The sequence below is a fragment of the Clinocottus analis genome, unplaced genomic scaffold (assembly GCF_023055335.1).
Source record: "Clinocottus analis isolate CAN_PGR_092001 unplaced genomic scaffold, fCliAna1.0.p SCAF_30, whole genome shotgun sequence".
Classification (NCBI taxonomy): domain Eukaryota; kingdom Metazoa; phylum Chordata; class Actinopteri; order Perciformes; family Cottidae; genus Clinocottus; species Clinocottus analis.
In genome coordinates, this window is record NW_027176043.1 from 404,682 (window position 1) to 422,495 (window position 17,814).

A 17,814-nucleotide genomic window follows, 5' to 3' on the forward strand; every position below is an offset into this window, starting at 1 on the left:
TCTTCTTGTCACATTTTACTGCACCATACCTACTATATGCTGGGACAATGCTAGTGTACCTTTTAGTGCAGACTGATTTGGTTTACATTTGTACTATATGATGTCAGAAAGTACTCAATGGTGATCAAGAATCATTTGGTCTCACAAGGGCGCATTATTGTGATGATAGAGGGCACGGATTCATTAGCGGTTATTCTCAGCAGACATATACGTTTAAATGTCCTATGTTCATTTGATGATGCAAAAACTGAGCGGACTTAAGCATTTTGAGCTCTAATAATGATTTAGGTTTACTAGTGACATTTATGGGGTTCTCTAAATGTAGCGCGCTTCCCTGTCTGCATGAGAGATGTGTTTTGTCTTTACAATACACTGTATGGAAATGATTTGAAAGAGCTTAACGAAATGCATTAGTTCTACTGTGCGTGTCCAATACTGATGCTCCGAACTCACATATGCAGCTCAACATGTCAACAGATTCTGCCCAGTGAAAGGGCAGAGAATTAATGTCTATTCAAACACTAAACAGATCAACTAATTATCATTTTCAGGATGTAGATTCACTTCTCCCATCCATAAATGCAGAAACTGTGTAGATGCAGGACAGGGTTCAGCATGGTCAGATCAAAACCTCCCAATATGTTAGAATAATAAATAATTGTATTAATAAACTAACATGTGCCCGTTATTCCTCAGGTTTTTGTGTGGGGACATTTCACATTTCTCTCCAAACCATTCATCTCCATGCATTCCCAGAAGTGCAGAGCAAATTCTGTAGGACTTGCAAATGGAATGTGGAAATTGAACATGCTAAGCAAAGCTAAAAATACAATCAACCTGAAAAAAGTCAAATAAAAAGCTGTTTGTAAGTTTTATAAAATAATTCCACAGGCGGTGTTTATTAGATGTCATTTGTTACACTATTTTGCCACCGCCCATTTTAAAGTTAACGGGTCTGGCCTGCACTGATGCACAGAGACTATTGCTGGTGAAAAGCACACTGTGATGAACAACTTCCCTTTCCTGCCGTTCTGCAGCTGCAGCTGGGCCTGCAGCTCCTCGGGCTGTAAATCAGAGCCTTTGTACTCCAGAAGGATCCTATCAGCCACAGGTGCGGGCTCTGCATGGGGATTAGACAGCCCAGTGTTGGAAACACTGAAAAATGGAGAGCCCCGGTTTGCCTGAGCGAAGCACAGGAGGAGAAGAGAAGAGGATACTGAAGGCAGGAGTGCAAAACCCAAGATGAGGAAAGTGCCAAGGGTGTCAGGCAGAGTGCTGTTTTAGTTACACAAACAGTTCTCAGAGGCAGAAAAAAACATGTTCACTGAAGCAAACCTCAGCGTGGAACTAAAGACCCACTAATCTGTCTAAAAGGAGTGGTCAAACACCTTATCTTACTTAAACAATAAAGTAGTTGGTTGTCCGTACATGACTGGTGCAAAGACTGATCTGCTGACAGTTTTACACATGAGTTTCATGTTCTTCTTGATTGAATGCAACCATAGTTAATGAGCTTTGGTTTTAATCTATAATAGCCCAGTAATGTGTCTTCTCGAACCCTGTTTTAACATTGTTTTAGTAATTTCTGTTGCACTTTATTCCTGCAAGGTACCAATATTTCGTCATGGTTGTATTGTGTGTTTTTTGTATCTGAGTAAATACAAGCCAATATTTGAAGTCATTCCAATATCAGCTGTTGGGATATTTTATATATAAGGACCAGTCTTCGCCAAATGAAGACTCTAAGAGGAAGATAAAACAACCTGTGTATGGACCTTGAGTGAAGATGATTTTTTCAAACTCCTATTCTGAAGTTCAATAATAACTTTTAAGGCTCAAAGAAGTGGTTTTAGTCATGAGTCTTGTTGCAAGGCACTTATACAGGGGAGGGCAAACTTTTTGGCTCAGGGGCCACAATGAGTTTTAAATTGTCAGACGGGCCGGGAGAGTATCAGATCGATGGAGAGTGTTTGTATGAATTAATATAAATTAAAAGTAAAAGACATTAACTAAAAAGTAAAGAAAACATTTAATTTCAGTCAAAACAATAATGTTGGTCACCTTTATTTTTTGCCAGTGCATTAAAGTTTGGTGTCAGTTTGGTTCTCAGGTTAGATGTGAGGTGTTTATCAGGTAACTGTGATATGTGGTGTGATATGTTGGTGTTCATCAGGTAACTGGTAAATGTAGTGTGATGTAAGGTGTTAATTACACTTAACGTCTTATGACAGCTCCCAGGTAGCCCAAATGACCCGGCCCAGAAGAAACAAGTCGTGCCGAGTCGGGCAGAGTCCGGTTGCTGACTCAGCTAAGTGTCAGGATGAATGACGCGCCAGAATCGGGCCGAATAACCATGTCCGACACTGCAGTCACTGGGCCACAATCAAAAATAACTGGCATCGGCCCAATCTGACATGCTGATAAACCCGAATGCCAGAATGGGCCAACGTCTGTAACGTGAAAATGTTGTTTTTTTTTAACCCTCTGGAGTTTTTTTGATTTTATATAATTTCTTAAATTCACCTTTTTAAAGGCACTTGCATATGATAGATACCCATGTGTTTTACAACAATCTCAACTCTTTATATAATGAGGCACCATTGTCCTAAGGCACCAAGTGTAGTGTGGTAATATGGCCCTAAAACTGGTGCTAGAAATTGTTTTACTAAAGGTCTAAGGTGCACAAAAGCAGTGGAAAAACACTACAGTAATTACAGTCTTACAATTGAGATCCAACACTCAAAGAAAGTTAACAGGGATAATGACAATATTTTATTATGCACCGTTCCGTCTCAGAGACACGCTGTATTCAGCCACCTCCGTTAGCTCACCCCGCTAGCTCCGTGTTAGCAGCAGCTAATGTAACGCTAAGACTACAATAGTTACAGTCTTACATCACATAACAGAGATTCAACACCACCAGGCGACTAAGTTCATATTTGATTACCCACTGTTCAGTCTTATAGACACCTTGTAGCCATATAGCTCTCGTTCGCTCACTACCACTAGCTCCATGTTAGCAGCAGCGCTATCTGGCCTGTTACTAATGTTTTGCAATATGCTATTTCAAAGTTCAGTAAATACACCTACCCATCTTCAAATGGATCCTTTTTATAGGTGTTGTCCTGTTCATCGCTGGTATCGAATCCTTCAGGCTATGAAGCTTCGCCGTGCTTTGCTTAGGCTAAACTCTCTGCTCGGCCCCATCTCTCTGCCTTACAGTGAAGCTGTGTACGCATCATATGGCACGTTTAGAATTTTCATATCTCTTATGATTCTTGTACGATCTTGCGGGCTGGAAAGCAGCGGAAGCGGAATTCAAACTGAATCTGCCAGAAGTTAAACAATATTTCTGTGCAGAATTATTGTGAAGAAATTAATATTTACAAAATGTAAACATTGTATACCGTGGAGTTAATAAGGGCTATTAGAGTGCTCGTACTGGAGAGTGGGATAAACTGAATCTGTAGTTGTCCCTGGGGCCGTAGTTTGCCCACCCTTGCACTGACACAACCTACTTAGTTTTTAATTGACTTGTTGCTTTGTTGTAGGTATTTGGCTTATGACCTAAACCACCAACTCACAAACACAACCCCACAGAAACAAATTATGTGAAGGCTCCTCATCTATCTTCTATCTGTCTATCTTCAAGATTTGATAGGGGTAATAAGATAGAAGGCACTTATATATTATTTCATTATATTTTCAGCTAGTTTTGTGTCCTTGCCATTGGCATTGGTCAAGAGGTTCTGCCACTAAATAAGCACTGCATCCAACAAATGTTTGTGGACTTAAAACTCCAATGTGCCAAGTCATGAGGGTTACACAGACTGTTTGCAGCCAAGCCCCCTTTTTGGACTCCACAAGGGGAAAATTCACTGATGAAGTGGAGCACAGGCACAGAGAATGCAATTTCAAGCTTTCACATCTGCAAGAAAGATGAAAACAGGTTCCTAATTTTACAATGATGATGTCAGTGAGAATACATGACAGCACTGGGCGGCGTGCAATGTTTCCTCCTTATCTGCTTTTTTTTTCAATGTATTTATTTGTATTGAAAAAATGGCCCTTGGATTTTTTTACATTCATCAAACATATCGTTTTGACAAAACTAGTAAATAGATCGTTAAAAATTACTTCTCTTCTTCTGAAGAAGACGTTCAAATTAGTGAATAAAAGATAACATACACAATTGTACACAATATTTTTTTTATGTAAGCACGTAATGTTGCAGCAAAGTGCAGTCCCATTCACCTTTACATCAGCTCAAGGCCTCACACTCAACCACTTGTCAGTTGATGTCAGTAAATCCCAGGTCCTGAGGGTTTAGGGTAAACCGAATGCTCAATTAAACGGGAACTTCACCAAACAGTGAATCAGCAATATGTCTTTACAGTTTCTGTATCTATAAACTCTCAGGTAAATATAAAATATTTATCTACTGAACTAAATGTATGTTATAAAATAAAATAAAAATTCAGTATGATTAATACATTCATACATTTTCATGTTTCATGGTCAGGGTGTTAGTACAACATGTGGCAGATTATGACAACATGAAAGAGTAAATAATGAAGATAAAATCTATTGCATTTCTATTCATTACATAATGAGGTGTTATTACAATGCATTTTTAAAGAGTTAAAAGATTTTGGGGATTTAAATATAAATTTAAATGTTTTTATGGAGCAGAGCCTTGTAGATTTAGCGTTCTACTTTTGGTGATTTGCAGATGAAAACACATATAAGCATTATATTTGCATATGAAACAAAAACCCAAGTTTGAATATACCATTGCTTTCTTTTGAAGTCAAGATTAAGTAATTTGCAATCATTGTTTTACAGCATTTCAATTACTACTTAAAGATGTGGCAATAGATGTTCTATATAATCCTTGAGATAATGCTCAGCAAAAGTTGCATAGCGTAGTTAGAAGTTGAAAATGCTGTATGTACAATACTGTGTTACCGACATGGGTTTACAGAAGAGATGGCACTGCAATGTTGGTGCCAGTTTTACCTATGCTACTAACCTGTATTCTATATCACATATAATGTATCACATGCAGTATCTCTGGCTGACACATACTGCAAGTTGCCCCTGTTCAAAGTTCTTAACCATTCATTGAAGCACCAGAGTTTCCCCTTTACATTTTTAATAGAACAAAACAATAAAACCACCAAGCTCATGTGCTGAGAAGCTCAGAGATGACTGCATCGTTATTCCATGGTCTATCATTACTAGCAACAACAAATTCAAACAAGATGGCCAACAATTATTTATAACAATACAACACGGATGGAAATGAGTCATGGCTTAAAGCAAACAAACAGGTGCGATACCATAAAATTCTTCCCTTGAAAACAAACAGCAGCAGGACCACAAGCAGAGATCTTCAGTCAAAGTAAGCCATGACCTCAGACAAGTTCCACACACTGAGTCACTTAACTGCAATGTTGCAGCTATAAACACGAACATGGGGTTTCAGTGGACAAACTACATGTGTCAATAATGAAGTTAGGCATCCAAACAACAGCAAGAGACATGAGGAAGTGTCCATGATGTCACTGAAATGTTTTTACAACAGGATTAAACGCTTGATCTTTGTCATTACCTATGAAACAGCTTTGGCTCTGGTAAGATAATTAGCTGGCTCCAACAAGACTGATGCATAAAATGAAACAATCCTTCATGAAAATGGTGCAGCTGTAAAACCTCAAGGCCAGAAAAATACCCTATAGAGGAATTTTAATTCATGCATTGGTGCAAATAAAAATATGCTACCAAAACCTTCATAACATGGCACAATTGTCAAATCATTTTATAGAGGGTTTTTTTGGCACTTATTGTAACAGGAAGAAACATCGAGCAGAACCAGGCTTTGGGTTGGGGGTCATCTCTTTCTTTCTTCCTTTCTTTTTGTTTGTCTCAAACAAGCACAAGCATAAAACAGACAGTACATTAAATAGAAAAAAATACAATGGCACACTGAGCTGATGTGCAAGTTCGAGAAGGGGCCGATGGAAGCGAAGCTTATCGTGTCCCCCCCCCTCCCCCCTCCCACACTTACATTGTCATATAATCACATACAATAGTTGATAAAAAAAAAAAAATTAAAAAAAATCTTAAAATTTAAAACATTTAATTTCTGCTTATAAACATACAATGCTAAATAAAAATCCTTTCTCGAAAAATATAAGATACAACATTATTAGTCCAGATCTTTATAGCTAACCAAGAGTGATTGTTTGAACTTGTGTTTAAATTGTTTTACGTTAGTGCACATTTTTGTGTCCTCATCTAGTTTATTCCACAGTTTTACACCACAGACAGAGATGCACATTTAAAAACAAGGAGTTAGTATGGTCAAGGTAGCCAGCATGATGAACCATCCTTATGACTCTTTTTTGTAAAGTGCACATCTTTTGTAAAGTGCTTTTGTATGCATTTCCCCATACCTCAGCACAGTAAGACGGATATGGATCAATAATTGCATAATACAGAATTTGGAGTGATTTCTGATCTAAAAAGTGTTTGGTTTTTCCCCAGTATTATAATGGAGCACAAATATTGAATATGAGGTTTCCAGCAGCGCTTATGAGCAATTAAAATACCAAGAAACTTAATTTCATAAACTCTTTCGAGTTCTATGTTTTCAATTTCCAAACGCATATCTTGCTTAATTTGACGATTTCCAAATATCATAAACTTTGTTTTGTTCAGGTTTAACGATAATTTGTTTACATCAAACCAACATTTAATTTTTTGCAATTCACTTTTGACCATCAATAATAGCTGCTGCAAATCTTCCCCCGAACATAAAATGTTTGAGTCATGCAGAAACCATCAATTTAAAAATATTCCACACTTTCCAAATATCATTAATGTATAAAATGAACAGTTTGGGTCCTAAGACTGACGCCTGTGGGACACCGCAGGTAGTGTTCAAGCACATTGATTTATGGTTACCCAGTTGGACAAACTGCTTCCTATTACTAATATAACTTTGTAACCAGGTGAGTGCTACCTTTCTCACTCCTCGGAAAAATGTTTCAATGAAAAATAATTTCATCACCTATATGTACTCTGGACAGAAGGACTTGTTGGCTCTTTTATGCACAGGTTTTGCGTTTGCAAAGATGTAACTTTTTTGGGGGCAAATGGTATGCTACTTTTTGATTATATTTATTTATGTATTGTTCCATGCACCCCACCTGTGCAGCTCCTAAATTACTTGCCCTTGATACAATTAATTAAGCCCTTCTTACTACCTGGTCGAACAGCCACGAAAAAAAAGTGCTGAGTCCCCCACATACTCTCACAAAATCCCAATGGTTAGCTAGCTATCTTGATGATGTGAACATGGAACTCGCAGTAGCTAGAATGCAAGGTGCTAAAAGAAAACCTATTTATCGTGGACGAGAGTCTTCAGTACAAATCAATAATGTGTTATTTAAATAATCTGTTGGATATTTTTGGACATCTGAAGATGCAGGCACATCCAACTTGAAGGAGATGCAGGTGGAATTAATATTCCATCTCAGTTGGGTCTGATCGTGGCATCCAGCAGGAGGAGCTGGACGAAGCTGCTAGACACATGTCTACGGTAGTTTGTCAAGCCTGCTACCTAAATGACCAGGTCCTGGAGACATTTCAAAATAGGGCTTCAAATAAAACTATTTTTTTCAATTAAACAGACATTAGCCGATACAACATGAATTGAATCCAGAAGCTGTATTGTCTCTTGCAGCGGAAGCTTCAGCTGCTTCTCAGTATGATTGATTTGTTTTGCTGCCCTCTGTCTCCATTTTCAGCAAGTTTTCATAAGAGTTCTCTCTGAGTTTGGATAAATAAAGGTTGGCTTTTCTCAGTCCTTTAACTAGTGTCCCAGATTGCAGAATTCATTTGTCACAAGAAACACTGATATTTGTGACATTTTCCTTTTGAATACAATGCTGAAAAATATCCCGACTTAATAAGAAATCATTTGAGGGATTCCATAGTGTGTTGACTTGATATATTGCCTTCATATGGAAATATGTTACAAAATTTAGAATTACTTGGTAACTTGATATTTCTTCATCAGGAAATAAATAACAAGCAACCAAGATCTGGAATATGGGGAACATTTATAAACAGGATTCCAGAAGGACACTAGTCTCAATATAGGTTTGTGGAACCATCAATAATTTTGCACATAATTTTGTCGGCCTTCACATGATGAGTGGCCCGCTTAATAAATATACATTAACAATACATTTGAAATACATTCATATTTCCCCATTTTATAACTACGATTTGAAAAATAGACTATCATTAGTCTATTTATTGTGTCTAATGGTGTGCAGCGTGTCATACTCATATATTAGTATTATCATCAATATTAATACAGTTATAACGACGATTGAAGAGTGAAACGTTTCACATTGGGCAATGTCGCCCTCTGTTGGGCAGAAGGAGCTGACACGCATGTATTCTCAACAACAATATATTGCAAAAGATAATGCTTAAAGCAGAATAACAGAAGAAGCCACAGTCCCACAATAAGCGGTGTTTTGATTATGAAGAAGACTGATATGCATTGTTTTCATTGAGAGTCCAAAGGCAATATACTGGGATTAGTAGAGGAACGTTCTTAGAGATTGTGACGTCACTAATACTAACTATACTGGTGATAGCGTTACTACTTCTGTGTTAGTAGTAGTAGCTGGTCAGCAGCCTATGCCCCGGCTTCCTCCCCTCTCTGTGCTGTATCTGGGTCCCACGGGTTGGCCTAGCGGTCCGCACGTCAGAGCCACATAACGCGAATGGGTCGGAGCAAAGTGCACACAGGAAGTTGCGCCTGCACAACTTTACCTTCCATGATCTTCAACCAACGCACGCTATCATGCCGCGGTGCAACGGAACGGTCCCGGGTCGACTGTGGCTCTCGCCGACGGCCCTGTGCTGTGTGCTAGCGCTGAGCGCCGCTCCGGGACTGGCGCACCCTCAGTGTTTGGATTTCAAGCCGCCCTTCCGCCCGCTCAGGGAGCTGCAGTTCTGCGTAATGTACAAGGAGTTTGGGTGCTGTGACTATCAGAGGGACCAGGAGCTGATGACAAAGTACTACCAGATTATGGATCATTTTGATTATCATGGATATGCCAACTGTGCTGGGTTCGTGCTAGAGCTGCTCTGCCAGGTAGGCTGCATGGACAAAGGTCGTTGGCTTCGTCTCCATCACGCGCCATTAGTTTGACCGAGCAGCGACACACCGTTAGCATTAAGCCGGAGAAGTTCAACAGAATGATATGACAGTAAATGTGCAACGTGCTAACAAGTTACTGGTGAGCTAAGTGAAGCTCAAGTAAGAAATACTGAGTCCTCTGAAAGCGTTGAACCCTCTGAGATGTTGATTATGCAACTGTATTTACATATTGTACTTATCGTTCTCTCTCCCATGTCACTCTCTAATTAGCACGTTTTTGTTTGCATTTATGAACGTTTCTCCAAATTGCTTGTCACATCACTCATTTATTTTTGTCTGGTTGATAATGCTCTTTTTTTAGCATGCACTTCGTACACTGTGGAAAAAGGGCACCTTCCCTTCCTATGTGAAGGAGTTTCACATAACGTTTTGACAGAAATATGCATTAATTACATTTATCTGCAGGCAAATTGACACCAACATATTACAATAACCTTACCTCATTATTAGGTGTAATTAAAACTTCAAAATGTAAACAAAACATAAGTTTGCATGCACTTAAATGTGATATAGCAGCCTCTTTTGTTAGTTACTTATTGACACAGAATCAACTTTTCCTATAGCAGGCCTTGTACATGCTTGTATTATTTTTACTGCTCTATCGTTGAAATTATTATTGTCCCTTCCTTTGCAATATTTTAAAAACTCTGAATAATTAATCTATTTGACACAGTTTTACATCAGAATTAAGATACTTTTAAAATGAGATAATATGTGTCAATATGCTAAACCAACAAATCAGAATAATTAATCTCATTAAAGTTGCTCCTATCAATATTTTTAGTTCACTATTGATCGGATTTCTTTGTGTTAGGTGAAAGGAGTCGGTTGTGGTGATAAACCCATAAATCCTTTTCACCTGAGACTGAGGGGAACTGGCTTTCATCAACCCGGTTTTAGCAGCAGAAGTTGCATAGAAAAGCTCTGACAAACCCAATGCACTCTAATAAACAGTTAGTGACTAACTGGGGAACAAACTGTGTTTCAGGAGCTGATAAAGACAAAAAAGAGCTCAAATCAATTTTATGTCCATCAGGTGGACACAAACATGACTTCAAACAAATACAAATGTAGATCTTGTAGGATTTATAATCAGACTATGGCGTGCTACACAGTTTAAAATATCAACTTGGTAGGTGATAAAATGGACCAAAAAACTGTTAATGCACATTTAATAAAATATCTACTTACTACACATCATACTCTACCTTTCTCTTCATTGCCTCCTGTCCTCGCCTCTCCTTTTTATCTACTCAGGAATGCTCCCCATATGCAGCTCACCTCTTTGATGCGGAAGACCCAAGCACCCCAGTCAGGACCATCCCTGGCCTCTGTCCTGACTACTGCTCCCAGTTTTGGAACAAGTGCAGCGCCGCCATCCCTCTCCTGTCTGACAACCCACACGTGTTCGAAGTCAAAGAAGACCAGACACGTCTTTGCCATTATCTGAAGCTCGACGATGTGGACTACTGTTACCCTAACCTCCTCAACAGCCAGAAGCTCTCCCAGAATCTGGGCCGGGTTCAGTCCGACTCTGACGGCTGTCTGCAGCTGTGCTTGGAAGAAGTTGCGAACGGGCTGCGAAACCCGCTTGCCATGGTGCATGCCAATGATGGCACACATCGGTTCTTTGTGGCAGAACAAGTAGGTTTGGTGTGGACTTATCTTCCTGAGCGGTCCAAACTGGAGAGACCATTTTTGAACATTACTCAGGTGGTGTTAACGTCTTCATGGGAAGGTGACGAGAGAGGCTTTCTAGGACTCACCTTTCACCCCAAGTACAAATACAATGGGAAGCTCTATGTATATTACTCGGTGGAGGTGGGTTTTGATGAGAGAATCAGGATTAGTGAGTTCCATGTTTCAGCCAAAGACATGAATGTGGTGGATCATGCCTCTGAGCGGTAGGTATGGACTGATCTAGGTTAGGAAACAGCAATGGTCCAATGCCATCTCTTTGTCTTTTATTTTCAATGTCCACTTTCCTTTTAGGGTTATTCTGGAGATTGATGAACCAGCATCCAACCATAATGGAGGGCAACTTCTGTTTGCAGATGATGGCTACTTATATATTTTCACAGGGGATGGTGGAATGGCAGGAGATCCCTTTGGGAAATATGGGAATGCCCAGAACAAGTAAGATGTCCACAAAGTTTTCTGAAATTAGACACCTGAAATTATCTGAAGCAATCAAGAATATTCCCAATTTAAAATATGTGGGAAAGAACCCTATTGGGCTACAATCTGATCCATATTTTAGTCATACGGAAAGTTAGAGTAATTGCATGTTTCTTTGCATTTGAGATCAAATCTGACTTCTTCCATATTACCACATCTACTTTAGGTCAGCTCTGTTGGGTAAAGTTCTCCGCATTGATGTGAATGACAATGAGAGAGGCCCGTTGTACAGAATTCCTCCAGATAACCCCTTCATACACGAGCGGGGGGCACGACCTGAGATTTATGCTTACGGGGTCCGCAATATGTGGAGGTGCTCTGTGGATCGGGGTGACCCACGGACCAAAGAGGGCAAAGGGCGTATCTTCTGCGGGGATGTGGGCCAGAACAAGTTTGAAGAGATTGACATCATTGAGAAAGGTCGAAACTTCGGATGGAGAGCCAAGGAAGGGTTCTCTTGCTACGACAAGAAGCTGTGTGCTAACAGCTCGCTAGGTAGGCGTGCTCTGGTCGGTCTAATGGTTTCCTCTTTTGACTGCATCAGCACTCCAACTATGCTGAATTCCAGGACTATGTGTATGTTATCAAAGGAAACTTTATCTAGAAAGCAGGACTAGCCGCAGGGTCGACTGTGTGGACAGGAAACAGGAAGAGATGCAGCAGTTCAGTGCCGCTCACCAGGCAGTGTAGCCCGGGCATTAGGCATCAGGCATTAGGTAAAAGGCATAAGACATTAGGTAATAGGCATTAAGTAAAAGGTAATAGGCATTTTGAAATAAGGTATTAAGGATCAGGTAATAGGCATCAGGCATCACAAAACTTCAGATGGGTAGAAACAACATTTAGTGCGGTTACATGCATTCGAATTACTGGCTTAGTCGGACTAAAATCGAATTATCCCGTTATGTAAACACCTTTGTTTGAATAATTGCGGTCCGACTACGATCCGATTAACACCCCTGGATAACTCGATCCGACTCGATTGATAATTCGGACATCCCGGCATATAAACGGTGAATCGGATCGGAACTGGACGATGGGCCTTTGCGCATGCTCAAGATCCCGCCGCCCCTTCTCTCCCTCCCTCCCAGGTCGTGACCCAGAAGTCGAAAGAGACGATAAGTTGTCACGGCCGGCAGAAACAAACAAACGTAAAAGTCTGGTTACAAGACGACACTACTTTCGGTGGGTGTCCCCGCTAGCTCCCTGCTGTAGCCAGCTAGCGCTGCTGCTAGTCCCCTGTTTTCTCTACATTAGCTTGAATTTCCCTTTGGGGATCAATAAAGTAATTATCTATCTGTCTAGCTCCGCGACAACCACCGAAGCTAGCAGGGTTCTCTCCATTATGAAGACTGAAGAGGTCAAGCGGAGATGGCTGTATCACCACTACATGTAACGAAAACAGCGCCACCTATCGTATCGGATATGACATGCATTTGGCCAATGACTCTATTTATTCATCGCCATGTATATTAGGATAACAGCGGTTGCCCCGAAAGAGAGCATAGTCCGACTAAAGCAAGATTCGAATTAATACCATCATGTAAACGCACTGATTGTTCTCTCTACTATTTATAATTGTCACTATGGCAATACTATTTCCTAAAAAAAAAACCTAAGGAACCCCACACTGACAGTATTCAGATGTCAGTTGGACATATAATTATTGGGCATGATCATACTATTACAAATAATATAAAAATATATGTATTTACCTTTAAATCTACATTCACACATAAAAGCTTATTAAAGTAAGTAAACAAGTGGCTTCATTGTAAAAGAAATTGCTAAAGGAGATGAAGTAGAAACTCAACAATACCAATAATTACCCTTGGGATTTTTCACAGATGATGTTCTCCCTATTTATGCATACCCTCACAAGATGGGCAAGTCAGTGACTGGTGGCTATGTGTACCGAGGCTGTGAATACCCCAACATGAACAGCATGTACATATTTGGAGACTTCATGAGCGGGTAAGGTTGAATCTGGTAACTATTTCTTCAAAATAACACCAACCTCAGAAACTTCTGTCGTCGCTATTAAACACTTTTGAGGAATGGTAAGAATGTGAAGTAAGCCTGAAGATAAGTGGCGTAGGAGTTTGTTAATGCCTGCAATACCTGCATTGGAGGAATTCTGAATTGACATTAAGTACATAAACTAATTGCGAGTTCAATTAGCACTCATTTGCCTTCAGAAAAAAAAGATTTGTTTTAAGAATTGCCTTTTCTGAAGTATGTGAAGTGTTATTATTTCTTTATGAAACAAAGTGTTTTTGAATGCCAAAATGGTTTGTTCTGCTACTATAATAATTATATAAAGTAGCTCAAATTAAAATTAAATGTTAGGGTTTGTGTTCTGCAAATGTGATAATAAACCAGTATGTTTGAAAACACTCTGAAAAAGGATATTCTGTATATTTAATACTTTTACATTTATTACTTTAAGTGCATTTTGCCTCTGTACTTTTACTTTAGTTTGAATGCAGTACTTTTCTAATGTGTATAAAGTGGTATGGATAATTTTACTTACTGTCAGTAAACAGGACCTGAATGGATCCCAGTGGGGGTTCTGGTGGAGAGTGTGGCTCAGGTTCTGTTTGGCTTTCTCCAGGATCCATTTTCTTCATATATGTTCACATTAAATGTATAATTTCATAATTGTCATTTGGTCTCTAATGTAATTGAATTATGTTATTCTGTTCGTAAAATATCAACCTGTGCTGTCCGTCTGTTGCACATACTGGGGTTTCTTCTTCTCTGAAATGGAGGTCAAAAGACAGAGAGTGTCACACGCTGTTCAGACTGTAAAGCCTCTTGAACCTCTTTGTTTGAAAGTACTTTGGGACATGTAGGAAAACATAAACCAAGGTAAAAGTAAATAATAATTGTTGGTACGGCAATAAAAATGCACATGACAATCCATCATTAATGCACTGCACATTAAAAATTGTAGATTTGATTATTTTTCCAGGCGTTTGATGAGTCTGCGGGAGGACAGAAACACAGGGAGATGGAACTACAATGAGATTTGTATGGGCAGGGGCCGGACCTGTGCCTTCCCTGGACTCATCAACAACTACCAGCAGTACATCATCTCCTTTGCAGAGGACGAAGCTGGTAATGCATGAACACATGCACACCCTCAAACTCCCAATGCATCTAAAGTTCTGCACCAGCTGTAACTTGTCAATGTGTAATGTCATCTTGTTGTTGTTCTTTCCCTCAGGTGAGCTGTACTTTATGTCAACTGGAATAGCCAGTGCCACATCACCCTCAGGAGTCATTTATAAAGTGGTGGACCCCTCCAGGTGAGTAATAGGAAGTCTGCCTGCTGTTAGAAGGTGCAGGTGGCTGACTATGATGAAGACATGACTGTCCACAGTCTTCTTCAACAACACTGTTTAGGACAATTTCAGGTATATTTCAGTTTCAGCAGAGCATGTATAGTTTTTTGCAAGCGTACACCACTTAGTCAATTCAGCCCTTTGGATGTGTTCGCTCAAGACAAGATGGTTCAGTCCATTAATGTCACTGCTAGGGGTGACATGGAACAGTCCAGGTTGCGACAGAGACAGGGTTTTAAACAGTGAGTAAAATAATTATAACTTTGTTTTTCTTACTTGTTTTTCCACCATCATAACACAAAGGAAACATGTGTAATGTGTCAGTACAATAACTGCTCACTGCATGAATAGTATGTAGAGTTCTATGAAATTGACATATATCTGTTCCCTATCACAAACACAGACTTGTCCTTCTCTGTGCGCCTGAGGGTCCTCGGTACAGTCCTCGGTCCTGTTGTGACTTGAGCTTTTATATGCAGTAGCTGTGTAGATGTGTCTGCCTGCTTGTATTGTCTTCTCTTATGTGCAACAATATTTCATTGGGTTTTGTTCCTCATTTTCAGACGTGCTCCACCAAAACTATGTCACTATGACCCTCTTCCTGTCAGAGTGAAAAGCACCCTCATTAAGTTTGTTCCCCAGGAAAGTGAGTTGACGACCTCACGACGGACTAGTTGCAAAACAAATTAAATCTGTGACATTCAGTATTTTAGATTCACATTTGGTCGTCTTGTTTTTTCATTCTCCTTCAGCATTAATTGGCGTTGAACCACCAAACAAAATCCAGCTGGAGCCACAACCAACAGAGCCCTTCAACTGGCTCCAAGAGCTCACTGATCGTCTAGGAGGACCGGAAGGGACCACCCCGCGACCAACCACAACTACCACAAGATCACCAAGACATTCGAGGCGGAAAGGCAGACGCATGAAGGGCAAATCCAGAACGGAAAGTACACCTGAGCTCCAGAATGGAGTGGTGAGGCTGGTTGGGGATGAACAGGGCCGCAGCGACCGTGGACGGGTGGAGATCTACGTTAACAGGGACTGGGGCACCGTGTGTGACGACCTATGGACCATCAAGAATGCTCTAGTGGTGTGCCGGCAGCTGGGCTTCAGGTATGCTCTGAAGGCAGCCAAGAACTCTGAGTTTGGGGAGGGGACAGATCTGCGGATTCTTCTGGATGATGTCCAGTGTGAAGGAACTGAGTCCAGCTTGCTGGACTGCCAACATGCTGGCGCTGGGACACATAACTGTGCCCATTATGAAGATGCTGGGGTGATCTGTGGCAACCTGCACCACGTTGTTGAAATCTAAATGGTTGACTATGAAATTAGGCCTAATTATCAGCAACTCAGTCTAAAAATTTAAATGTTAAAAACTGGTATTTTTTAATCTAGTCGTTGAGTGGAATTTTCTCATTCCCATTGATGAGCACAGCATACATAGACCACGCTTTCCAGAAGTTTCAATTAAGTTAAACCGCAGTAAAAAGGGAAGAGAACAAGGAGCACTAGTACTACTACTAATGGTTGTCATAGGAACCACTGGTGACTGTACAAGCTATAGGGAATCACAAAGTGATGTATGTTAAGGGATCTAGGAACAATCTGTCTATCAAAGCATTCCCTTAGGTCATTTATCAGAGAGCCTACAGCTGGGGTGCATCTAACTCTGAAACCTTATCTCAGGTGGGCTTTACCTTCAGTAATGTTTACTTGTCAGTAGTGACTCATTGCTTTTTGTCAAAGATAACGGTTTATAAGTTTATTTAAAATTTCTATCACACACTTGAATGTTTAATTTGAAGGTTTGAATTTGAAAGTATTTTCTCAGTGATTTGTTCAAATAATCCATTTACACATAGAATGTTATATTTTCTCGTAAATGTTCAATGCCAACTGAGTGAATGTATGGGTGTGGTATGATTTTAGTAAATAATTTTAATGAAAAGCATTCTAGTCTGTACTGGCTTCCATCCACACTTCACTGTTTGTCATAACTCAACATCTGAAGCACTGTTTTATGAAAGCTTTTGAAACCCCTATTGATCTAAGGAAGTGTTGGCTTGTGCTTTCTTGTGTTTTAATTGTACTTAACATGACATAAGTCAATGTTTGTGTCTATGGTAAACTACCAGTCATATGACTGTAAGGATTCTTGAAACATCCTCAAACACCACCTCGATGAAAGCAAGGCAGACAGAAAAGACTTCGGGTCAGTGGCACTGGAACCCATCCCAGCTGACATTGGGCGAAGGCTGTTCACCTGGACAGGTGCAGCCAAAGAAATAAACATGTTAAATCTTTCACAATTATCCTTTTACTTTTATTCTGAGTCTCCTTATTCAGTATTTGCTCTATACAACAACAGTTTTCAACAATATAGCATCTTATATACAAATACTCTAAAACATTTTTAAATAGCACAATAAGGTGTAAAAATAAATATGAGTACTAACGGCAACAGCTCTGCACACATAAATGATTACAACTGTATTGCATTAAACAATGCGACAATTAATTGAAAAGTTGATTCTTGCTGTGTACATGAAAATAAATAGTAGTCAGCTACTGTTGCTAACATACTCGCATTGGCCCAGGTTTATTTAATCATATTGATTATTTATTTGTCTTATGTAACCCTGGTACACTGATGTTTGCATTATAGATTGTAAATAAGGATGTATTGCATACGATCATTCTAATGCCTCTGCTTTTATTTATTATTATTTATTATTATTGACATATAAATGCAGATGCAAGTCCTTTTACCGTGCCTGAGAAAGTATAGTTGTCGAATGCGATGAACGTAATACTCTGCCCTCCTACAACTGTATCAAAGGGCCTTTATTTTAAGGAAGGTGCTGACCACAACCCCAACGGTTAAAGCTGCTCAGAGGCTGCAGTCCGCAGTCTGCAGGGCTTGTAGGATGCATGGTGTAGCTCTGCATTGTCTGTGAATCAATGCACTGCAGGCATTATCTGCAGACACCTCTGTTTTCTTTGGATGTATAAACGTCAGTGTGAATAATAAAAAATGTA

At 39.8% G+C, this 17,814-nt stretch overlaps 1 protein-coding gene across 1 annotated transcript; it reads left to right on the plus strand.

The window, feature by feature from the left end:
* The first annotated feature begins 8,717 nt into the window (after positions 1–8,717).
* Positions 8,718–17,770, plus strand: hhipl1 (HHIP-like 1). The gene is made up of 9 exons (XM_068595527.1): positions 8,718–9,181; positions 10,505–11,151; positions 11,240–11,383; positions 11,592–11,920; positions 13,273–13,399; positions 14,400–14,545; positions 14,655–14,736; positions 15,336–15,418; positions 15,525–17,770. Exons 1-9 carry the CDS (start codon positions 8,888–8,890, stop codon positions 16,085–16,087), a joined length of 2,415 nt encoding a protein of 804 aa, XP_068451628.1. The 5' UTR covers positions 8,718–8,887; the 3' UTR covers positions 16,088–17,770.
* Positions 17,771–17,814: the final 44 nt, after the last annotated feature.

Bases quoted from the DNA above. Each gene is read 5' to 3' on its own strand.
- hhipl1 (XM_068595527.1), top strand. From the start codon at position 8,888: ATGCCGCGGTGCAACGGAACGGTCCCGGGTCGACTGTGGCTCTCGCCG. The intron at 9,182-10,504 runs GTAGGCTGCATG...TTATCTACTCAG, and splicing joins TGCTAGAGCTGCTCTGCCAG to GAATGCTCCCCATATGCAGC. The intron at 14,737-15,335 runs GTGAGTAATAGG...CCTCATTTTCAG, and splicing joins AAAGTGGTGGACCCCTCCAG to ACGTGCTCCACCAAAACTAT.